The sequence below is a fragment of the Triturus cristatus genome, chromosome 9 (assembly GCF_964204655.1).
Source record: "Triturus cristatus chromosome 9, aTriCri1.1, whole genome shotgun sequence".
Taxonomy (NCBI): Eukaryota; Metazoa; Chordata; class Amphibia; order Caudata; family Salamandridae; genus Triturus; species Triturus cristatus.
The window spans coordinates 323,912,489-323,938,011 of NC_140592.1; the positions used below are offsets into that span (position 1 = coordinate 323,912,489).

Below are 25,523 nucleotides of genomic sequence, written 5' to 3' on the forward strand. Positions count from 1 at the left end.
TAAACACTTATAAGGCCCCAAAGGCGAGACCTATTGGCTATGCCAATGCTGGTTTTACTTATGTAGCAGGCACAAAAGCGCAACATTATTACCAATGTAGCGAGACAGTAAAACATAACATTTCAAAAGCTCGACATTAATAAGACAAGGAAGAAAGCAACAAAGGGAAAGAGTAACACGAGAACGAAGGATAAGGTATATGGCAGATGGCTGGACCTACATAAAATGTAAACAAACGCCAAAAAATAAAAACCAGAATCAACCAAAAGAAAGCAATGTAAATGCACGCTGCAAACGCATGCTCCGAGGCTGTGTGGGGGCAAGGGCTGGGCTGAAGAGGCAGGTTTATGAGTCTGCAAGCCACGCCAAAGAAAAAAAAAAAGCTTTTGCAATGCAAAGTTTTGCAATGCAAAAGGGCTCTCGCATTTACGCGAGTTTAAGCTATTGGCATTGTAAATGACAATGCCTTTTACTTATATTTTGAAAACCAAAACCTAAATAAAAGGCATTGTCATTTACAATGCCAATAGCTCAAACTTGCGTAAATGTGAGACACAAACATACTACCAGGCGGCACAACTGACAGTAATCAACCAGTGGAGTCATCAACTTATGACAGAACAAGCCATCCGTATGGGTCGCCTGGCCCTACAGCCAGGGGGGATTTACGTGCACTATACACTACACCAAGGGACTATCCCCGGAAAGGGCCTGTGGCTCCGACGGTCTAGCTGTGGCACTATAAACTCAATAAGCTGGGCTGGGAGAACAAAATCACCCTAGCGACACCCCTGTGGGACTCGGACCTGGGGGACATGGGTAGGAGGCAGGGGTTTGACAATGGGACCTGCTGAATATCTCGCAAGTGGGAGAAATATATTCTGTATCGGGAATAATACCTTTTGCGGCCCTACAAAAAACATACAAATTGGCACCCACCGAGGCTTTCCAATATATACATCTCTGTCACGCCCTGAGAGCAAGAATACCCAGGGAGGGAACCCTGCCAGAATCCTCTCTCTTAGAAAACAGACTACTAGAGGAACATATCCCCAGAAAGGCAAATCTCACTAACATACAGGAAGCTTGTGAATAACGCTCCGGATATGTTAAGCCGGTTCAGGGAAAACTGGGAGAGACAGATCACTGACATGCAAGAAGAGTGACCCAACGCCCTAGCCTCCCCTAGTGAGGTGGCTATTAGGACCCGCTTCCGCCTAATACAACTCAAAATACTGCATAGGGCTTATATTTCCAGCACTGGGGAGAGATACCGACCCGCTCTGCCGCAGAGGCTACGGGCAGGAGGGAACAATCTTCCACATAATATGGGCCTGCCACATGAGCCAATCTTAGATAACACAAACCCTGAACAAGGTCCTCAAGGTGGTACTGCCACAATCGGCCAAGTGGTACCTGCTCAATGTATGGGATGCTACTGATTTGGGGGAAGGAGACCAAATTGGTGTAACGCTGGGCTGGATGATAGCAAAAAGGAATATAGCGCAAAATTGGGGGGGCTGAAGCGCCACCAACCCTAAGAGACTGGGAGAGAGATTTGAACTGGTGTATGGTGGCCAAAAAAACTATCTACGAAAACAGAGGCTGCCCTCAAAAGTGGGGGAAGGTCTGGAAAATATGTAATGAGTACAGAGGCTTCCCATGAACCACCCTGTGGCCCTATCAAGACACTCTACATTTGAAGATGAGGAAGATTAAATGTAGGTCCTTGAGGGTAGGAGAGAAATGGACGAAGTGTCAATGTTATGTGATATTGTGCATGCGTTGCTGCAGAATGGCCTTGATATACAATGACGTAATACAAATAATGGTGTAATGTAACCTACTACCCGTTTGTTCTAAAATAAAAAGAGGTTTAAAAAAACAAGAATACAATTCTGTGCAAGTAATATGTTACTACTTACGATACTTGGGATTTTCCTGTTCAGTAGGTGGTGTAAAGATCTTTATCTGCCATTCAATATCCAGCTCAGGGTCATCTTCCTCAAGACATACCCAGGTTATCTCATTCTCCTTCTCCACATCAGGCAGGAATCCCACTTTCTATTAGGAAATAAGGACCAGTTAACAGAAACCAACATCTCTATTGCATGCCTCCAAACTCATAGTCCAGCTGAGTGAACAGGAATAACATTTTTAAAATATGCACATACATACCACGGTGTCTTCAATATTGTAATATATTCAGTATTATTCAACATTAAAAAATATAAAAATATCTGTGAGCGGTGTTAAAAGTTCTCTGCTCTGTAACATATCTGTTTCTCCAGCTATGCAGAAAAGGTGGATAGGAAATTAATTAATAAAAACAAGAAGCCTATTCTAAAAGCAGATAATGGGTTCTACCCAAAAACTGATTAATTCAGTAAAGCAGATCGCAGGCAGGAGACAGACCACATTTGACATCAATGCTTTAGACAAAAAAAACAAGCTCTTTTGGGCCATAACAGATCTGATTATTTAGGAGAACAGGGTTGCTGGAAAATATTGCTGGAGGGGTTTGACGACAGCAAAGGCAAAAAAGGCTTCGTATGACAATGCATAAGACACTCTTGACATAAAAATAGCATCCCCAATAATTTAATTATAGAGGGCAATGATTACAAAATACTGAAAGTTAAGCTATGCCACTGCCCTTCTGACTGAACAGATATGGCCATATCTGAGGAACAGGCCACACTTTTGCATTTCTTAAGGCGAAGGTTCCATCAGGGTATCCTCCTCATGTGTAGAAGGAATACCCTCCTTTTGGCCACACGTGGAGACCATCCTTCCCATGTGGTCAATAGTAGGATATATGCAAGTCCTCATCGCCCACAGAAAGTAAAGCCTCTTATAATTCTTGTTTAACTTTACAGCTTTGACTTTGAAAATAAAATAGAAATCAGTAGAATGTCAGGCAACAATTTGGATCAGGATTGGCAAGATTTAAGTATATACAACTTGTAAGCTGGGTCAGGGCTCTTGGCGAAAAAGGGGTTCCTTTGGGGGCTATTAGCAACTTGGAACAACTACTGGTAGAGCGGCAAAGGGGGGGTAAAGAGGTTGCCTTGTGGTACTGGAGTTTGCTCGAAGATATTGATGGCGATTTCACCCTCCCTGCTGATCTTTGGGGAGAAGATCTGGACTATCATTGCAAAGAGGACTGGATTAAATCTTTTTCCATACTATACAAAATTGTGAAACCTGCATGGTTTAGACGGAATCATCTTTTCACAGTACATCGGGCCTACCTCTCCCCGTTAAGGCTTTCAAAGTACCAGCAAAATAAAAAGTGTAATAAATGCAATCTTCCCAATGCATCGGATATTCATATGTTCAAAGATTGCCCCTCTATCGCCCGGTTTTGGGATGAAGTAATAACATCGCTGAATTCCATTCTAGATGCCAACCTGACTCTTACCTTGCCATTAATAGTTTTTGGTTTAGACTCCAATATTACGGGCCAGGCCAGACTCTTTTTATTCTATGCAATACTTCTGGCTAGAAGACAGATTTGTAAAGTCTGGGTCGACCCATCTGCGCCTCAGCATGCTGGCTGGTTGACGTCCCTGATCGAGACATCAAAGATGGACTTAGCCAGGCCAGGTAACAAAGGAAATCGAGCATTCTGGGACATTTTGATTCATCGTAGATAGGGCGCCGTTTTTTTTTTTTTCTTTTTCTTTTTTTTCCCCCCGGGTCCAATGATTATGCCTAAATAAACTCCAAGGATCTTGGGTCTTCAATCTCCGTTTTTTTTCCATTTAGATCCTATAGCTGGTATTAAAATCCAGTCGGGATGTGTCTCCTCTTCTGGCTTACCATCATCCACCAAATTGTCATCGTGCTTAGGCTCGGTTGAGGAATTAATCATGTCTTCTACCGGTGGGCACGCTAGGTGGTCGGTGTACGCAGAGAATGAGGGATATGGCAAATGAGGACAAAAAAAAAACAACAAAAAAAACCAATATTCTGAAAAACTGCAATTCCTAACCTGGTACTTTCTTCAGACACTGCATCCCCTTATCCTTTGACCACATCTTCTGCACTAAAGTTTTTTAATCCAAATGTACAAAGGCTTTCCTTGAACTTCCAGTAGGATGTATGTCCTTCCTTCATTTCCGTCAATGTATATTCCAGTCTTGAGACCTTCATTTCAGTACCTGGTAAGTTTTTCCATATTAAAGAAAAACACTTATCCAAAGCAGTCACAGTGGCTTGCCCAATACTGAAGGGGGTGTGTTGCAGGTCTTGTAGCACAGCCAAAATTCAGCCCTCTCCCTGAAGTATGCCATCTCCATTGCCTTTACTCTTGTTTCTAGTCTTCGTATTTACTTTCAAGTGTATCTCTCCATCTTCTTTAGGAGGCATGCTGGTGGATGTAACAGATCTGTGCATAAGAAAAAGCACGCGGGTAGAAAAGCGGAAGCAATTTTCCACGGTGCTCTCAAAAGTCACCAGTGAAGTGCCAAACATACAGTCGGGAGGACCTGAAGTAATGTACCAACAGGACCTAGGACACCACATGGTCTACTTGCACTACACTGTCAATGATTTTCCGCATGTGAACCCCAGGCAGTGGTGTGGGCAGTGTCTGGGCAACCATTTATAAAGCCATCTCCTGCAGAAATCAGAGAGTACCCCTGCAATATCGCTTCACAGCGAACAAATCCAAAATTGCGTCTCCGAACATTAACCAACCCATGGTCAGCTTCTTACTTCCGAGGCCAGACACACCATCTTGATTTATCTAGGAACCTAGGGGGATCACTATTCACAAGATTCCTGCAGGCAGCTACTCCATCTCAATTTCCCCACATGTATCTGCAGAGGTACTAGCTAACTCAACTAGAACAGATGTACAAGTGTCAAGAAGAGGCAGCCTTACCCGTGCTCCGAGAAGACATGTCCTCTCAGGGCCCTGGCCATCTATTTAAACTTAGCAAAAGCTCTCCCTTGTCAAACCAAGTAGTAGTACATTTATGGATTGAAGGTAATGTGCCCCAGCTAAGTTTCCCCAATCAAGCTTATCAGTCTATGGCTGCTGAGGGTGCCTCCAGCAAGAAGGTGCCATACTGGCTTTTAAGCAGCAAATACTGCCCCTGTGCTTGGAAATGGACATAAAATTTCAATTTCCACACTGCAGAAAAATCCCATGCCCTGACACAAGTCAAACCCATCTTGTGGGTGAATAACTACTAGGTCATCTGAAATAATTGATCATGGAATCAGAGTAGAGTTTCTAACATAAGTGATAGAGTTCTGCTGTTAAGTAGACCTTCATGTCTGCCACTTACAATCCAATGTCTGTCTCGGGGGGGGGGGGGCGGGGTAATGGATGGATGGATGGTAGCGTTCCATGCCAGTGAAATAGTTAAAAGTCCTGTTGGGATGGGGGAAAAAAAAATTTGTAAGGTTTCCACTAAGAACCTAATAACTTTTAGGTGCAGCCATTTGTCTAGACACCTTGAGAGCAAACACAGACCTGCATTCGCAAACAGTTTCGAAAGCAGGTCCATGCTCGACAAACAGAGGAATCTGGGTAAGCCAAAAACACGTCAAGGGTGACTGTGTTACCCTCATCCTCACAGTCACCCTTACTTGCCCATCATAGTTTTCCTAGGCAACTCATTCCTTCACACTACCTTAAGAAAATAATGCTATGCAAACATGGACCTAAAGTGATTGAACTAAAACTTGGGGAAGTTGGATGAGCTACCAGGCCCATCCAACATTTTCCCTGGGGGTCCTGGAAGGGGCATCATAATAAAATCTACAACTACGTATTCTTCATGTTAACAGTAAAAAACAATCCACTTACATAAACTTAACGCAATCATTTTGGGGAATTTAAACCATAAATGTCATATGATGGTGGAACCAGGCTTAATTAGCTGTGCTCTTCACTGAATCAAAGAAATAGATTTCTGTTCCCAAACTTGCTTTACGGTTTTAAAATTGTGAATATATATGCATACCACAGTTGGGGGAGAGGATGGAGTGGAAAAGCTGGCAACCAAGAGATCCCGGTCTATGGTTAGTAGCTTCCAGCTTCCAGGAGGGTGACCTGAAAATAAAGAAAAGGCAGTCAGACAACCAGAGAGTACCCTTTCAAACGGGACATCAAATTACAAGAGAACATGTGAAATCTGGGAGAACATGGCGGACAGCTAGCAGCTGTCCGCGCGCCTGTTAGAGAGTCTGCGTGAGCCGTGAGGAATAGGAGGAGGCGAAATGGGAAAACGGCGGTAAAAGATTGGAAAATGCCGCAACCTTAACACCCGGCTAATATTTTTGAACATCTTTACACGGCAAGGCACGTTTAATTTCAACAAGAAGACCTCACCTGAGTCAGCGGGATGGGCGGTTTCAACAGAGCTGTGTTGAGGGTGGGCGGAGCCCCGGAGTTAATGGGAATGTTTTGGAGAAGGGCAGCTCGGGGTGGTGAGGGCCCGGGGTGTCACGCAGGGGATCGCTGGAAACAGTGGGAGTGCTTGTGCGAGGTTTGCCCTACTTTTGGGGAGACGGGACTCCATTAGAAACATGCCAGGACAGGCTCAGCGAGGTGGAGCCATGAGTAAATCAACCAGTTCCCTTCTGCAGAGCTCGTGGAGGAGAGCAGCAGGTGGCTGAGTCCACACAGTGGAGTATTGGAAAGTATTCCTCTGAGGAAACCTCCCTCAGGTAGGAATGATAATCTTTTCTGGCTAATGAGGGGAAAAAGCCAAAGGGCTAGTAAGCCTAATACATATTCACTGAGAAGTACTGAAGCTTTTGGGGGTGCCCTTAACCACGGGCAGGGAATAGAGTCTGGCGAGAAGGAACTGGAAGTACCCCGTGTTAAGTTTAAGGTGAAAATTAAAGGGTCTGAAACTAAATAAACCCCCCCTAGTATCCTCACAGGGCGGAGGTGAAGATATATTAAGGAAAGGAGAAGATATATTAAGGAAAGGTCCTCTTTAAAAGCCCCCGCGAAGGTTAAACCCAGGAATGTCTAATATAAAAAATAAAAACCCAAGAATCATTCCATCTCCGAGGTCATATTTTAAGTTACAAGAAGGATCCCTGAAGGAACCCAAAAGTTGGGTGGTCCCCCTTTAAAACCCGCAGACTACTTGATGCCTATTGGAGGCGCTTCATCCGACCAAGATATTAGGATTAATATGACGTCCCCTGAACAAGCGATGGAGAAACCAGGTGAGGAGGCACCAGGCATGCCTCGGATACCCGCAGTGCTTAATTTGTGCCGTTGCTTTCCGGTGCTTAGCACCGGCACCTAATTATCAGGGCCGGGTCTACAGTACACACGTTGACGCTGGTGCACGTAATTGATTTCAATACAAGTAATTATTACTTGCTTCGCTATCGCTACGGGACTTGGCATTGGCACAGACAGTGAGTGACGGTGTTACTGTTGAACGAACTCTCAAGTGTTACTTCTCGTCCAACTCCGGAGACACTGTAGTCACTTCACTTCTTCATCTCACTGACTGGCTGCTCGCTCGCGGCTCTAAGTGTTGCAGGGTCACCGCCGGCGCCGGCCCAGTGGGCGGGACACTGTTGGGCAGGGCTGGATTATGGTTCTCGGGGTTGAGGCTGTGCGCTGCGCAGATTTTTTAAGATTATTGTGGAGGATTGATTACGCAATCGCGCATTCGCCTCAGAGCCACGCCCCAGCATACCCGCACATAGTCATCGTGGTGGCGGTGGTTGAGGTTCTTTCAACGCAACGGCCGTGCGTTCACTCACTGGCTCCGCTCAATTAACCCGGCCGGACGACGTTGTGAGCGACGTTATGAGCCTTGAGTTAGCCAGGGTGGCAACAGCTGCACCAGGTGAGACAGGGCCTCCTGGCAGGCCTAAGGCAAGCCCTAATCAATCAGACAGACACAGACAGTTAGCTGCGCAGCAGCCGGCAGTGAACAGAGAGAGTCCCAGCCAGTCCCGAGTCCCACGGCCACCCACGTCCACTCAACTGGACCCCGGCGCCCGGCCGGTCCCAGCCATCCGATCCATTCACTCCCCAGGCAGCCCAGTTCACGAAGTGCGTTGCGGGCGTGCCTCTGAGCCAGTCCGTCTCTAGGCGCTGTACAGTAAATCCTTGGCATTCCGCGTAGGATGAGTTTCTTCTGGGTGCTGCTCGTGTCCACGCACGTTTGTACAGAACAGTATTAAGTGAGTGACAAGTAAGCATATGCTCGCTGAGTAGTGTTGTGCTTAAAATAATTTGTGAGTGCGCGAGAAAACATTTAATTTGCACAATGCATTAATGTAAAGCTCGCCTTCATACGTTGTGCACTTTCCTTGTCACTAATTTAACAATGTCCTCTACAAACGTGCGAGAATACTGGTAGCACCAGAAAGCTAAGCAAATTTACGCAGTTAGCCATGGATTTAAAGCACCTAGGCTCAGCCTTACCTGTGCCCTGCCATGTGGGAGCTTTCGGTCCTACGCAGTGGCATGGGTGCAAGATGTGCTTGCAGGCAGGGACACTGACAAAATTGGAAAAAAAGATTCTGTGTGTTTTATTTCAGTCAAAATATCGACACATACATGGAATGAAAGCACACAATGCCTCTCTGGAAGCAAAAAAGTATATTATTGTTATTTCCATTTGGTTAATAACTCCATCCATTAAGGTTAAATTAGTGGCTCCCCCTTACATTTTAGTGAGCTTTGATGCAATGAATGCTTCTCAGTGGAAATTGTGGAGCCAAAATCATCTTTGGCGACATTGTAAAAAGAGCAAGAGTCCAACAAAGCCAGGGATTTTTAGCCTTCGAAAATAAAGGTTAAGTTCCTCAAAAACGGAAACATTCCCTGTCTTTTCCTTAAATAATCAGGGACCCACCTAGCTATCTGTGGTGCGGCCGGTGCAGAGGCACCAGGACATAGAGGTGGGTCAGATGTGCCCATCCTGCCCTGCACCGGCTGAAGTTACTTTAAAGGCCTCCCGCTCAGATTTCCTTTTTTTTTTTAACGCAGCGCAACGGTGGCCTTGTTGTTCATTTACAGGGGAAATGGAACCAGAGGAAAAACGTACAATAGAGAAGAGAAAACACGAAGGAAAATGAGGGGGTGAAATATAGAAACGAGAGGAGGAGCGGAATAAGTGACTGAATGGAAAAAGGAGATACTGGGTGGGAGGGATCAGAAGTAAGATAAAGATGAGGAAAAGGGGCAAAGAACGACCAAGAGAATGAGTCCAGAAATAAGGATGTCATATTGAACGGAGATGAATGAGAACCTAGTTAGAGAGAGAGGAGGGAAGTGAGAGACGGAAAAAGAGGATAGGATGGAGAGAGTGAAAAGGAGGAAGAAGCTGAGAGGGTGGAGGTATAAAGATAGTCAGGAGAGAGGAAAAGACGGGTAAAATGAGGACCTTGACGATCGGTAAGCAGGGACACATCTGTTACATAACTTAACATGTATATTTGTAAAGCACACGCTGAACCAAGGGCATCTTGGAGCTGAATAACAGATGTTTATTGTTACCAACTCAATGGTACTCATTTTATCGACCTTGGAAGGATGAAAGGAGTGGGGTTTGAAGCTCTGGCCATGTGGTTGAACACAGGCCCCTATAGTGGACGCATTAGTCCACTAAGCCACCAGACCCGGCATTACTAGTGCAAAGACAGGTGTGAGGGGCTCACTGCACATCAACTATGTCTGTTATTTTTTTTTATATCAAGCCGGCATCAGCAAGGGGTCCATTTCCTTGCCTGCATTATATTCGGACAACATATTCTGTTACCATACCATAGTGGTCAGCTTCCCACTACGAACTCGCCGGGTGGCAGGCATGGACTATTAAAAAGGGCATACCCTACCCCGGTATTGTCCTTTCCCCAAATCAGCACATAGAGCACTGAAATTATTGTCCCTGTTCAATGCATTAGTGATTTTATCTAATTTATTCCAAAATTGTGCTTTAAATGCACTTTTGATTTAATCTTTTTCAAAATGTTCACAGGGCAGGGGAACCTCCTATCAAAACCTTATTATGAGGAAGGCAGGCTCCCTTGCTGAAATTCATCTGACGTTTCACAGTGCCAGTTGAGAATGTGGGTGGAGCTAATAGAGGAAGTGGGTGGAGCCAGTGGAGGAAGTGGGTGGAGCCAAAGAAAAGTAGGTGTGGCCTCCGACAAAGATTTGAGCACCTGCACTTCAAATTTTACAAATTAAGTATCAATGCCTGCTTGCAGAGGGCTCAGGTGAAGAAAGTGAACAAGACTCTTACGCAGCAACAGGTGGCCTGAAAAAAGCCTTTGGTAGAGATAGAGACAGGAGGGAGAGGCCATCCACCGGGTTATATAATGAAATCACTTGCTGAGGAAGTGAAAAGTGGGCTTGCGATTTCTCAAGCCAATCAAAAGGAAATCCAATGGGTCTGTGAAGGGTTGGCAGAACAATTGGAGTCGTTATCTCAAAGAAGACAAGTCTTGGAAGCATCAGTGTCGGATCTGCAGAAAGAGACCACCAGGGACAAAAAAGAACTTAATAGCCTGAAATATAAGCTTAATGAGAGCCAAGACAAGCTGGAAACCTTGGAAAATAAAGCAAGGCGCACAACAATATAAGAATTTTAAATGTCCCGGAAGGCGCAGAAGGAGGAGATTTAAAATCTTTCATCTGCAATGTGTTAAATTCGAGTGGAGCTGCGGAAGGTTCGGTGGAGGATCTCATGTGAGACATCCAGAGGATACATTAAGACCCACTTAGGAAGGACCCGGCGAAAACGAAGCCCCGCAGAATAATAGCTCACTTTCTCACATATTCAATCAAAGACAGGCTGTTGAATACTACTTTAGAGGCTGGGCTGCTGTCCGGAGAAGGTTTTTCCTCCAATATCAGATCAGATGTTTCGCATGCAACTTTAACCAAGAAATGGGAATTAGGAAAAAGAATGGAAGATTTCAGGACAGTAGGCGGAACTGCCCAGTTAAAAATTCCCTGCCTTGCTTCGAATGATGATAGGAAATAAAATGTATAATTTAAGGGATCATGAGGATGCGGATGCCCTGCTGGAAAAACACAATAGTCCTCATGCATGTAGCAGGGGGTTTTTGCCTTAGGATATGAGAAACAGTCAAAGAGGTCATCACGTATTGGTCGGATATCCTCGGCCCACCTATATTTGTTTCGTCTCCTCTTACTTCCTTTTTTCCTTTTCATTTTGTCTCTACACTACAAGAGGTTCACTCACCTCTCCCATGACAGGCACAAATGGCTAGGAAGGCCAAGAAAGGAGGGCATGGGTTATCCAGGGGGGAGGGAGGATGCGGGAAGCACAAGGGAAACAAATATTTAAAAATGTCCTACTGCCTTGAAATATTTAAAAGCTGAGAGTTCATGCACCTATTGCAATATAAATATGATGATTAATCATGACTAATCATAACATACTGATTCTGTCCCGGAATATTTTTTTTTTTTGTATTTTTTTTTTGAAACCGTTTATTACAATCTCAAATAGTTACAAGTATGGGCCTACAACCGTCTGGCCGGCCGCTAGAGTAGCAGTAGCATATGATATACATACAGAAAAATCTCTTGGCGGTGCAAAAAGGATAAATCAGGAGATATCAGTAGTGCAGGCCACATAACTCCAAACCAACAATACGGTTTCCTTTTGTCAAAACACAACAACACGAAAACAACCACACCCGCAAGGCAACCCGCAATCCCAAGTGACAGCACGCGCTCCTTAAGTGGGGAACCCCAACCAATTGCCGAACTCTGAAGAGGGGAATGAGAACAGATCAGGGACTGGGGAACCACGCGCCCATGGCTGGGGGAGGGGGTCGGCTAGGGGGACGGAGCTGGTGAAGCAGCTGGCAGCAGCGGCCCATCGGCAACCCAGGCCTCGCGGAGGCCAGTCAGCAGGCCCGATCGGTCGTTAATCAGTTTTTTGTATATGAGGGAGATCGTGCTGTCTGGGACATGACCATCCAGCACTCTGTCCTCCAGGGGGGAAGACTCCGGAATGGACGCGACATCCGGGAAGACGGAGCCCAGCGCGTGGCGGACTTGTAAGTACCGAAAGTACTCACTGCCTTGCAACTGAAACTCCGTCCGCAGCATCTCGAAAGTTTTGAATCCCCCCCTCGTCCAGAGATCTCCCACTGTGCTGATGCCGATCGTGTCCCATTTCTCGAAGCCCTTAGAGGTCCACAAGGAGCCCAACCTCGCCGACGCATATAGCGGTGACGCCCGGGTCAAACGGTCCTTCCACCCCATAGCTGCGTTAGCCGCGTGCCATACACGCACCATGACATGCGTCGGTCCCGTCAGGCGAGGATCCGGCGCGCCAGAGTAAAGCGCCCGATTGTAGTCGCCACCGGGCAGGAGCATCTTGTCCATTTCAAAGGCCGGGTTCAGGGCGGGCCCGTAAAGGCCATGATTAATCGCAGCTAGCTGGGAGGCCCAGTAATACCGTTTAATATCCGGGAGGGCAACCCCCCCATCGTACCACGGGAGCGTCAATTTAGCCAAGGCGATACGTGGCCTCCCGTCCCAGAACAGGCGACGTTGCAAACTCTCCACCTCTCGGAAGTAGCGCGCCGGAACCAAATCCATAGTGTTCTGGAGAGCGTACAGAAAGCGCGGCAACGACATCATTTTAAACAAGGCCGCTCGGCCAAGCGGCGAAAGCGGCAGATGCCGCCAACGCACCACGTCCTCTTTCAAGCGCTGGAGGGGGGGCAGCAAATTCCGCTCGTAGCGGGCCTCCGGGTCCAGAGTAATATATATACCCAGGTACCGAAACCCCTGGGAGGCGATCTGGATCGGACAGTCCCGTGGTAGGACCGGAGCCTCCCCGGCAAGCACATATACACAGGATTTCGCCCAGTTGATGACGAGGCCTGAGTTGCGACCGAATGAGCGCAAAACATCAACTAGGACGATCAGTGATTCACGCGGGGAGGCGAGATATAGAAGGATATCATCAGCGTAGAGGGACACACGGTCCTCATGCTCGGGGGTCCAACGGAGACCACGGATGGAAGGGTGCCACTGCAGCCACTCCGCCAGGGGCTCCAGGGCCAGTGCAAACAGGAGAGGTGACAGGGGGCAGCCCTGTCGCGTACCCCGTCCCAGTGCGAATGGGGCCGAAACTCGTCCATTCACCACCACCTGCGCCAATGGGCCGGAATACAACAATTTGACCCAGCTGATGAAGCCCGGTCCGAAGCCGAACTTCGCCAGCATCGCCCAAATGTATGGCCACTCAAGCGTATCAAACGCCATGGTGGCATCCAAGGACGCCAAGATGGCCGGTTCCCGCACGAACGGGACACGCGCGAGCACCCCGTGCAAGCGTCGCAGATTAAGGGCCGTGTTACGATGGGGTATGAAGCCGGACTGGTCTTGGTGGACCAAGTCGCCCACCACGCCGACCAGCCGGTTGGCCAGCACCTTGGCGAGGATTTTGGGCTCCGCATTCAAGAGCGAGATAGGCCTATAGGATGTGACCCGCTCACGGGGTCTCCCCTCCTTGTGGATCACCACGATCGTGGCCAGACGCTGGTCCGGCGGAAGGGAACCCCGCGAGCAGGCCGCCAGGAACATCGCGCGCAGGTGGGGCGCCAGCACATCCGGTCGCAGCTTGTACAGCTCGATAGGAATGCCATTGGGGCCCATGGCCTTGCCAGATGCGACCGAGCGGATAGCAAGGGCAATTTCGTCCGAGGTGGGAGGAGCGTCCAGCGAATCCCTGTCCTCCACCGAAAGGGAGGGCAGCGCGATGTCCCGAAGCAGGGCATGGGAATCCTCCTCCGAGCAGGGAGAAACCGGGGAATACACCTCGCGGAAATAATCCGCGAAGCAGGAGACAATGGCGTCCGGCTCGGTGACACATACACCATCCATCCTCTCGATCAACGGAACCACACGACTCGCTCTCTCCTTTTTATCCAACCACGCTATCAATTTACCAGCCTTATCACCCACATCATACAGTCGCCCCTGTTGCTCTCTACTGAGGCCCCTGGCCGTCTCCGTGACGAGGGCCCTATAGGCCGCCTGCTTGAGGTGTAAAACATGCAATGTGGCATCCGTCACCCCGCTCCCCAGGGCACCCTCTAGTTCAGTAATTTCGGCCTCCACCCGGGTTACCTCCTCCCGCTCGCGCCTCCGGGCATGGGAGATAAAGGAGAGGGCCTCCCCCCTGAGAACTACCTTAAAAGCCTCCCAAAGGGAGATGGCAGAAGGGACAGACCCCACATTCTCCTCAAAGTACCGCTGCAAGGATTTGATCAATTCGGCTCGAATAGTGGGGTCGCGCAGATACCAGGCATTAATTGGGGCCACCCTGCCCTCCCCCCTCGGGAAGACGTCCAGATGCAGCAGTAGTGGGGAGTGATCTGAAATACCCCGCGCCAAATGGCGCACCTCTCCCACCCTCCCAGCATAGGCCGCAGGAACAAGGATATAATCAAGCCGCGAGAGGCTACCATGGGCACCCGAGTGGAAGGTGTATTGCAGCTGAGCGGGATGCTTTAGTCGCCAGCAATCTACCAATCCTAGTGTATCTAAGAGGCCGGACAGCCACGCCTGCGCCCGGGGGAGGTCCCTGGGGGGATGACGATCCACAGACCCTGAAGCCACCGCATTAAAGTCCCCCCCAACTACCAGAAGCCCATCCGGGAGGTCAAGGAGGAGGCGCCCCAGGTCCGCAAACGTGGTAGATTGCAACCCCGGCGGAACGTACACTGATACAAAAACGACCACTCTGCCCTCCATTCTACCCACCAAGCCAGTGTAACGTCCCCTCTCATCATGGCGCACCTCATCAATCTCCAATGGGAGCGAGTTCTTAATCATGATGCCCACCCCCCGCGAGCCCGAGGTGAAGCCCGAATGGGCCACCAAGCGATAGCCTCTCCGATTCATGGCATGAAAGGAATTACCCTGTCCCGGAATATTAATGGGTTGAGAGTTGGAAGAAGGACGAGAAAGAAAATATTTCAATATTTAAAGGATGTTCCCGCCCAAATAATTATTCTCCAGGAGTCCCATCTATCTAGGTACGAATGTGTGGAGATTTGTAAAAATCAGAGCTGAATTGGGCAGATGATCACTAGCGAGTAAAATTCCCATACAAAAGGAGTTCTTGTGCTGATAAAAAATACATACTGCGATTTCTGTTCTCCATTGGAAAGCAGACAAGAAGGGGAGATGGGTTATAGCTGCTGTGAAAATACTGGGTAAACATTACACAGTAATGGGTACTATGGGCCAAATGTGGATGATAGGGAGCCTTTACAAATGCTGGCTTCAGAGCTGTTGCAAATCCAATATCCAATCATCTGGTCTGGATATTTTGATGTTGTTTTGGACTATCAGCTGGATAGGTCAAGTAATAGCCATGCAAGATTTAAACCTAAAATGCAAGGATATATTAAATCCGTTATGAAACAATTTGGTCTTTATGATGTCTGGCGAGCTAGACATATAACTGAAAAGCAGTTTACTTTTCATAACTTGAAGTATAAACTTTGTTTGAGGATCAACTTCTTTTTAATAGATAAATCCTTAGACGTGAGGTCATAAATATAAGACATCTTCCTGCTCCTTTAGCTGACCATGCAGCTGTAGTGTTAGAATTAATAGTGGTGAAGGTAAGCCAGGAAAAAAGAAGGACTCTGAATAGATCACTATTAAATGAACAGGCCGTAATCAATATATGATTGTAAAGGACAACATTTTTTAATTAAAAAAAAAAAAATACAGCATCGAAAGATGTTGTGTGGGACGCCTATAAGGCTTTTATTAGAGGGGTTCTGATTAATATCTCAGCGCAAAAGAGGAAAGTATATAGGAGTCAGATTGAAGAGCTGGAAAGGAAGATTATGACACTGGAGTCAAAAGACAGAGTCATCATGAGAGGGAATTCCAGCAGAAAATAGTCAGGAGGAAATCTCCGAATATAAATGCTCCGTTTCTGCCATACTAGAAGCAAGGGTGCAAAAGCATTGGGAAGCTAGTAAACTAGCACATTTTGAATACAGCGAAATTGCCAGGAAAAGTGTGGCCTGGAAGTAGAAGTCGTAAAGAATGATATAAGCGAGATACCGTACAGAGAAACACAAAATAGTTCAAGGTTGAGGCAGGAGATAGAGCAGGCTTTCGTTGAGGTCTATCAGGAACTATATAGTGAGGATTCATGCGTGTTAGCTCAACTTAACAGTTGGCTTGGGGATCAGAGGGTGGACAACCTTTCTAATGAGAAAAAAGAATTTGTAGAGGAACAAAGCAGTGGGACCTGATGGTCTCCCCTATGAGTTTTATAAAACATTAACATATCTACTGTGCCCAATGTTAATAGAGCTGTTCACGGAGATTTGAAAGGAAAAGGCTGCTTTACCAAAATCTTGGGAAGAAGCCTTTTCCCTAATTTTAAAACCAGGGAAGGATCCGAAGGCTTGTGATGCATACAGGTCTATTTCTCTCTTAAACTAGGATTATAAACTCTACGCTACCATTCTCGCTGCTAGGTTGAACAAAGTGAGTGGGAAGTTGAAAACCAGAAGGGGTTTGTTAATGATAGACAAATGCATTTACTAGGTCATGAACTTATTGGCCCAACAGACCTTGCAGTAAAACACAAGATCCTGTTAGCTATCATCACTCTAGACGCAACCAAACCCTTCGACAGGGTGAACTGGCAATTTCCCTATTTTATGTAAAGCCTTTATAATTTTGGTAATAGATTTTGTAGGGATATATAGGGCTTCTGCCGCAAGGATTATGGTAAACAGTAGTTTGACCCCCAGCTTTACGATTACTCGGGCACAAGACAGGGCTGTCCTCTTTTGCTGGTTTTTTCAATTTATATATTGAACCATTTGCAGGGACAATTGGGACGGAGCAACAAATTAGCCCTTTTGTGTGTGGTGGTTGGGTTAAAAAATGATCCCCCTTACGCAGACGACATCATGGTTTACACACAAAACTTAGCATCTGAAGTAGTGAGCCTTGAAAGGTTAATAATAGAATTTGGGGTGGTTGCTTGTTATGAAGCAAACCCGAATAAAACTGAGATAATGGTCTGGAATACTGAAGAGAATCATACAGCGATAAAAGAAGACATAAAATATCTGGGAATAAAAATAACTTACTCATTAGACAAACTGCTGGAATCAAATTTTAAGAAAGCTATGGTTCAAATAAAAGGCTGATAACCGTGTGGTCTCATCTTCCATTAACAATCTTCGGGAGAGCAAGCTTAGTTAAAATGTCGATACTCCCCAAATTCTATTTTCTTTTTAACATGATTCCTTTGTATTTTAGGAAGATACATGTTGGCCCTTTGCAATATGCCCCTAGCGATGGTGAGGCGAGACATTATGCTCTATTGGGGTAAGGAAGATGCCCCGGACATAAAAGAATCGAGTTCGAATATAGAATGGTGTAGACTGGCAGAGGACCTATCTACCGGGCAAGGGGGTGGTTCCCAAAAGTATGCAAAGATATGGGGCCAAAGGCAGGAGCCTGCAGGGAAGTGAGGGAGTGATATGGAGAGCATGAGTCCTCACTGCATACCTCCGCTCAATGTTTTGACTCTCACAGTTAAACAATAGGGACTCTGGCAGCTAAACGGGAGAAGGGCAACACTGTGACAACGGAAGACACGTTTGAATCCAGTATGATGTAGTACACCACCTCACATCCAAAATTATTACTCTGTTCTCCCTTTTTTCAATGCTCAATGCAGAACCTGTGGGTGGGGGTGTGCAATAGTTGTAAATGTTGTTGTTCAAAATACTTAATAAAAAGATTTGAAAAAGAAAAAAGCTTAACTACCAGGAATGGCTGTTCGCTGCTGGACGACGTAGTGCCTGCTGGGCGACACAGCCCTGACCCCAAGTCTGTGGGACTCGTCACTGATGTCGAAGTGGGCTCTATTTGCTCTACAAAAAAAGAAACACTCACCTACAGACAACCGCTGAAGACCGTTTAAACCGGGATACCAGTTACCAGTGGCAATAGGCCCGTCACTGAACACTGGACCTTCACTGAATTCTTCCCCTGGACCACCAGAGACCTTGACCAGAGGACAGAGAGGTTCCTCAATACTCATGGATACCAGGGTGGCCGCAGGAATGTTCATTGCATCACTGCAACATCATCAGCATCTATAGCAACTCAACATCTTGCATCCCCAACTTCAGGACCACTTATGGGCTGAACTGCGTCAAATGAGGAACAGACATGGACGACCCTAGGACTGCTGAAAATCAATAGGTAACTGTATCCCTGAAACAAAGTGGTTCCTACGACTGTACCCCACTCCATTTTGGCCCATCCAAGCTAAGAGTAGCTTTACCAGCTAAGTGGCTAGCAACTGCTCAACCTACTACAATGAGTTATTTAATCTTTTAAAAAGAATTTACTTGGGGGGAGGGTTGTTTCTTGTCGTTTTGCTTTTCTATTATCAGTCAGAGATGTCAAAGTAGACTCAGCAAGATTTAAGGCACACCACGCTGCCGGCCTCCGGGCTGTAGGCGCACAGCTGTGTATATACGAGTTAAGAGAACGCTGCCAGTCAGTGATTGTAGGCAAACAGCTGTGTTCCATGATTCTGACTCTCCTTTAATAATAAAAAGATTGGTTCCATAAAAATAATTTACTGACTCTGAAAAATCATATCTCCAATTTTCCTTAATCGATTTTGTTGTTTTGGTGTCCAAGTTAAGATAAGAATATTATTGTGATATGTTTCTTAATTACCTTTTGTTTTGGAACTACTAAACGCTTTACACTTTTTGCTTTGGTTGAGCCTGACTGCTCTGTGCCACAGCTACACCAGACTGAGCTATGGGTATTATTAAAGAAACCTGCCTGGAACTGTCAGAAATTGTGACATTATTACATGGGGAGGTCTCACAACCACAGCACTCAATAATCCACTTTCCTATATTAGAGAAATTGGTAAAAAAAAAAAAAGGATGGCTCTGGCCTGAATATGATGATGAGGCTAACCAAGTCATGGAACTGTAGACTGCTTTGACAAAAAACGTACCCACTGCACCAGCAAGATCTTTTCTGAACCTGACATACTCATCAACTCTAAAAGGAGGTACCATAGGCTTAACAACTGGAGAATAAAACAGCAATTGTCAATGCTTGATGACATCTAACACAAGAACTAATGGCATGATATATGCCACTACTCTTTCTTGAAACTTTCTTAAATTTCTAATGTTTGCGAACAGTAATTTGTTGTTTTTAAAACCTTGCTCTTTGTCTCCTTTCGGTGCACCGTATGTAAACCAAGAGGATGAATTGCATTTTTTATAAGGTTGGGAGAGCACACCAAAAAGGAATTTGGATACGCAGAATTTTCCTGGGAATGAAGATCATTCTGGTTCTTTTGGCTTTGGAATCCTGAATGATCCCTTAGTAGTCTGATCTAGCTCAGTGACATGCTTAGTCAGGACAATCTATCTATGGTATACTGAAAACCTTGTTGGGCTTGAAAAGATTGCCTACTACCACAGGACTCCAAGTAATTAGTTTCAAAGCTTTTCCAGAAAAACGTAATCATTCCTTATGTCCTGAGGATCCCTCAACTGTGAAAACAGGGATGGGAACTGAAGTGGTGTTCTGACCTGGCTATCATTAACAATTTCTTTCTAGTAACAAAGTTCAGGTACTTCTCCAGCACCTGTCAATTCTTTGTCACGGATATGAGAATAATCCATATTGACTTCAGATAAATTTAATTCACAAAATTGGCAAGGATTTGCCAGACAGAAGTTACTTACCAACACAAATCCATCCACATCTACCTCCTCAGGCCCATGAACGTAGAAGGTAAGGGCGCCCTTAAGGAGCCATCCAGTTTGGCGTCTCATCCTCAGAGGGATGTAGTGTGGATGAGCGTGAAGGACTGCCCACATGAAAGGATGACTTTACAGGAAAGGATGACTGGTTCTCAAGAACCAGACTGCAAGGAAATAAAGTAGTATACAGTCTGACAATACTTGTGACTACCAATGCAATGTATAGAATTAATCATAAATAGGGCTCCCTGTTTTATGGTATTTATTTTTTTGACATTTCTGTCTGTATTTATCCATATTTATTTTTTGCTAATTTTATCTGTATTTATCCTTATTTATTTTGGGTTTTGTGGAGAAATTAAGCTGAAATTAGCATATTTCCACATTTATTTAACCAATAAATATGCACTCATGCTTGAAGGTCTGCCAGGTTTCAGTGCTCTGAACACCCACAGAAGATAAATCAGTGCACTTATCTGAAAAAATGCTAATTTCAGTGTCAACCTTGTGCATATCTACTGCTGTAGAAGCCTCATTACTATAATTCCTTTCTTTTCTAACCCGCTTATCTATCAATCCACACATCTATTGGCCTGGCAGTCATAGCAGACAGTATTGAGAATTACTCAAAAAGCAACCAAATTTCCATTTTTATCCACATTTAAAAATAAATAGACAAGAAAATGAATGTTTTCGGTCTGTATTTATCTGTAAAAATAAGTAAAAACGGAAAACGGGGAGCCTTAATCATAAAGAGGGACACCGTCTTCAAAGTCAGCAAACACAGAGGACATTTGTGAAGAGGCTCAAAGGGCACACGAGGAACATCTGAACCAAATTAAGGGATCACAGAGGGACCTTTTAAAAAAAGCATCACAACAACGAGGGCTGATGAGGCAAACGAAGGAAAGCCGAAAGAGTTGATAAGTGACCTTTAACGGTGTCCACAGCATAGTCTTGTTAGGCCAAAGAAAAAATGAACAAGAGAACATCTGGGAGATTCACGTGCAAAGGGCCAGCTTGCTTTTCTTCACACCATGTGATAAATATGGCCCAATGGCCTGAATAAACTGTCTTAATGGAAAAGCAGCGGGCAGTGGGAATGGAATCCACTACCTCTAATTGTTTCTACTAAGTCTCCGCATGTGTGGGTGCTGGTCATGGAGATTCGGGTGGAGTACCCTGCTCTGTTATTGGAACAACAGAACTTCCCAAGAGGAAGGTGAAAAGGATGGAGGATGCTCATAGTCTGCAGGAGTAACAGCCTGTCAAGGTGCCTCCTGTGATCAGCAAGACATCTGCTTTATTCATCTTCTCTGATACTGAGAAAAAAAGCTAGATGATTCACCATCAGGACATTTCAATGCGCCACCAACCATTGCTGCAGACTCAAGAGCCTCCTAGTGAGGTCATGACACCAGACTCTGCCAAGTGCATGTGGTCTAATGGCTAGAGGGGTCGCTGTCGAAGCTGGGGAACCAGGTTCACTCAACATCCTGCGATTCTGGGCAAATTACTTAATCTCCCCTGGCTAACAAAAATTAATGTGCCCATCTATAACCCAACTGGTGCTCATGTTAAGCATTCTGATTCCTTCGGGTCAAGTTTGCGCTATATACACGTCCATAAAAAAAATTAAAAAAAATGTATGTATCTGACCTGCCCATGATGAAAAGCAGGAAGGCCTTGATGACCAGTTGGATGGCATACATCGCTAAAATATTTATGCAATGGTGCTGCGTGATCAGAGACCGAATACCTTCGATCTACACCTTATCTAGGTGGCCTTCCAAATCCAGAGTGGATGAATCCGTCATCATTCTGACTTCCAGTGGAGGTGAGGAGAACAGCCTGCCACACCTCAGTCTGGCATCGGTCATCTGCCACTAATGGTCCTATGTCACTTTGTTGGAGATGCTGATCTTGTCCAATAGGTGTCCCCAATTCTGGACCCACTGTAGTTCTAAGTTCCACCGAAGGGCCCACATGTGCCAATGAGTGTTGGACACCTAAAGCATGCATACATTCGGAGTTACCATATCCAGAAGTGCCTCAATATAGGGCAGCCTCTGAGATAGCAAAAGATGGGATTTGAGCTCGCTGACTGACAAACCCATGTTGGACAAGGTCGACACAGCTTGCTGCTAGTAGTCCAAATCTAGCTAAGGCAAGTCAGCCTAAAACTGACAGTCATCCAGGTACAGTATTATGTTTACCCCCAAAGATGGACTCTCACCACTGACATGACCTTCATAAAGATCCAAAGGGCTGATGTCAGCCCAAAGCTCAGGATGGAGGCTTGGAAGTGATTCAACCACATTACAAAGTGGAGATACTTCCTGTGAGACTGCAAAATAAGTACATAAACGTATGTATCTCGCAGGTCCTGAGACACCACCCAGTCTTCTAGTTCCAAGGTCAAGAGAATCTGTGCGAAAATCATAATTTTGAACTTCTGGAGAACAGGGTCAACATCCTAAGGTCCAACATCTGTCTCAGACCGCCCTCCATCCTGGGGACCAGGAAGTACTGGAATTTAGTAGCCAAAACCTCTATCTCTCAACCTCAGGTACAATTTTGAGCACCCCTCCTGGTGAGCAACATCAGCCCCTCCCCACTTTTCCTCAAAAGGAAGAGTATAACCAAGATGAACAGCCATAAGGTTCAATATAATAGTGTGCCAGTAGGAAAGACAATGTTGCCTCTGACTAGTCCCAAATAGTTATTGGAGGGTAAGTTAAAGAAGTTCGGTGTAGGGGACACTGAAAAGGAGGAGAACTGGTGTGGTGACCTCCTCATTTACCACGAGAGCCACAAATGCATACTCTCACAAAAGGCAAGGCCTCTAGAATAGTGTCTGACCTTTTGGTATTGCTGACAGAACTGGCAAACATGCAAAGAAGCCCCAGGAAGTGAACCATAGCTCTCATGTCTTTGAAAAGCTGAAGAGCAGCATCTACTCTGATACCAGAGTCTGCTCCATCAAACTGCATGTTCATAAAGGAAACAAAAGCCTCCTGAAAATCTCGTGAATCACATCCAAACAAGGTGTCTGATGACGACACTAGTGCCCAAGGCATGACCAACAAATTCAAAGTCCGACTGTACATAGTTCTTTTCAAGTTTGTAGTGAAGTGCCCCTTTTTGGACATGGTCACCCCCACTTTCTGCCTGGTAAACGATGCAATTGTGACAGAAATGCACTGGGTTCCTGCTATCCAGGTCCCCAGAGTGAGATCTCTTTCCCTAAAACTGTCCAATTGTTCCCCCAACTGGCAATATCTTTAGCACCCCTGTAAGTTCCTAGTAAATGGTACCCTGGTAACTAGGGCATGGATGCTAAAGAGTGTCCCTAAGGGCTGCAGCATGTATTTTGCCACCCTAGGAGACCCTCCCCACGCTGTGTGACATGGTGCAGACAAAAGTGACGACACAACATGGCACACCTCCAGTGTGTCATGCCTGCAGACGCTGCATGCAATATTTGTAAGTCACCCCTACAGCCGGCCTTACAGCCCTAAGGCAGGGTGCATTATATTAAAAGTGAGGACATATCTGCATGAGCAGATATGCCTCTGTGATGTCCCTGTTGATTCTTGGACTTTGCCAGTGAACAGGGAAGCCATCTTGAGTATATGTACTGAGCACTGGTGATAAAGAGTTTTCCAGCTACATAATGGCTTCACTTGAACTAAAGATGTTTGGTATCAAACATCTCCTATTAATAATCCCACAATGATTCCAGTGATGGATTTATTAATACATGCACCAAGAGGGCACCTTAGAGGTACCTCCTGAAAACTGCTAACCTCTGGTTTGCTGGCTGACTGGAATAGACCAGCCTGCCAGCACAGACACGTTTCCGATCCCCTGCAGGTGAGATACCACGGTCTTTGAGGGCAGTAAGGAGGTGTTGTCACCTCCTCCAAGCAGGATGGCTAATAAACAGCATATCGAGGCAGGAGGCTTCAAATGCCTCTGCCGCCTTTGATATGAGACCCAGAATTCCCTCAGACAGCCGAAATGCCACCCCCTGCCCTGGGCCCATGTGGCACCCGGACAAGTGGGACAATTAGCTAGTCAGGAGGCGTGTTCAATATCAGGCCAGTTCCCCCCTAAGGTGGGCTACCTGATGTGAACAAGAAAATTAGAATTCCACCATCTTGGTTCTTGGTGGAATTAGGTTAACTGGGTCAGGGTTATGCCTACTTCCCTTAGGGAGTGGTCATATAGGGGGGTTCTGTCACCCTAAAGTTGAGTAGCCATTTGTCACTCCCATTAACGCCCATAAATCGAGGATTTAGGTGGCACCACTGGTGCCAGGAACTCAGATTTGACCGACCCACAAGAAGAGTACAAAGAAGAGCTGCAAAAAGAGAACTGAAGTATTGCTGTGGACCTTTTGGTGCCAAACTGTGCCTGAACTAGTCTGGACAATCGTGAAAAAACTGACTCGTCCTGCTGCTGAGCCTCTACCAAGAACCCCAGTCGATTGTTAGCAAATTGCCAGCAATCTCCCTTGGAGTAGAGATGCTACACCCCTGCAGTCCGCAGGCACCAAAACAGCAGAGTCCAGTTTACCGTGATGCTGTTCTCCAGTCGTACCGACACAGCAGCTGCCCAGGAAGATGTCTGTTTGCTCGAGAAGGTCAGATCTGTACCTCCCATCAAGTGAGAAGATGCCAGGACCAACCAGTGCTGCAAAGCACCAATTCCCGAGGTACCACACCCTTTGCAACAACCAAAGCCTGTTTGTGTCCAATCCGGACTCCAACGACACCGAGAAGCTGTTGAGGGACATCGGCACTGCAGGGAATCACTTCCAGATTGGCCCAACAGTCCTGATTTTTGCACCCTCAACCATCGAGACCAACAACCGCAAGAACTTGCGATGCACCAGCCCATCTGACATGACCCCTCTGCACCAGAGTGCCCCAGTCTGGGTTCTTGAGAACTAACTGAGCTGCCTTGCTCCCAGGACCCTTGTGAACCAAGCACCTCATTGGGAGCTACTGGACTTGTTCCCAAGTTTCCCTCTGCAGCCTGTTTAGGGGACTCCCCCTCTCTCCTTTGCTGTAAGGCAGGGCAGGTAAATTGAACAGCTGGTGGTACTTTGGACCTTATTCTCCTACCCACTTAAGTCCAGCAGGGGACTCCCAGAAACCGACTGCAAGTACTTGTATACCATATATGCCTATTTCTCTAATAGGAAAGCATTACGTGTAAAAACACATTTAAGTAAAAATCGATATTTTAAAAAGTACTTCCTTGCTTACAAAATTTATATTAAAAAAAAATATGAGTTATTGTTCTAAATTGGTCCCCGATTTATTCTTTGAGTGCACCTCTCCTTTATTGCCTCTGTGAGTACAACAAATACTTTGCACTACCCTCTGATAAACCTAAACTGCTAGCCCACCCTACCACAAAATAGAACATTTAATGGTACAATTTTCTGCCTCAGTAACCAGTAAGGGTTGCCTGGATATCTGGATAGTGTACCTCGTTTTGATGCACTATATAAAGAGCCAGCTTCCTACGGTATTCAGCAGCATCTCCACCGTTCCATATTGTTTGGGGCAATGTTTTGTAAAAATCCTCAGGAAACGCGGGCAAAACCATACGCTACACATCCAAAGGCCATCTGTATTATGACCAAGGAGGCAAACCGCATTCAGAAAACATAGAGCTAGATTGGCTGATGTGAATACCTTCTTGGCTATAGC

General features: G+C 46.0%; 1 protein-coding gene across 2 annotated transcripts in view; it reads right to left on the minus strand.

Moving 5' to 3' along the window:
* The window catches only part of LOC146797846 (acylamino-acid-releasing enzyme-like), a 286,819-nt gene that overhangs the window by 96,101 nt on the left and 165,195 nt on the right, over window positions 1-25,523 (minus strand). For both annotated transcript variants that reach the window (XM_085625045.1, XM_085625046.1), the window contains exons 15-16: window positions 5,982-6,070; window positions 1,926-2,064 (exon numbers count right to left, since the gene is read on the minus strand). In XM_085625045.1, coding sequence (XP_085481171.1) covers window positions 1,926-2,064; window positions 5,982-6,070 — 228 coding nt within the window. The remainder of the gene's footprint in view (window positions 1-1,925; window positions 2,065-5,981; window positions 6,071-25,523) is intronic.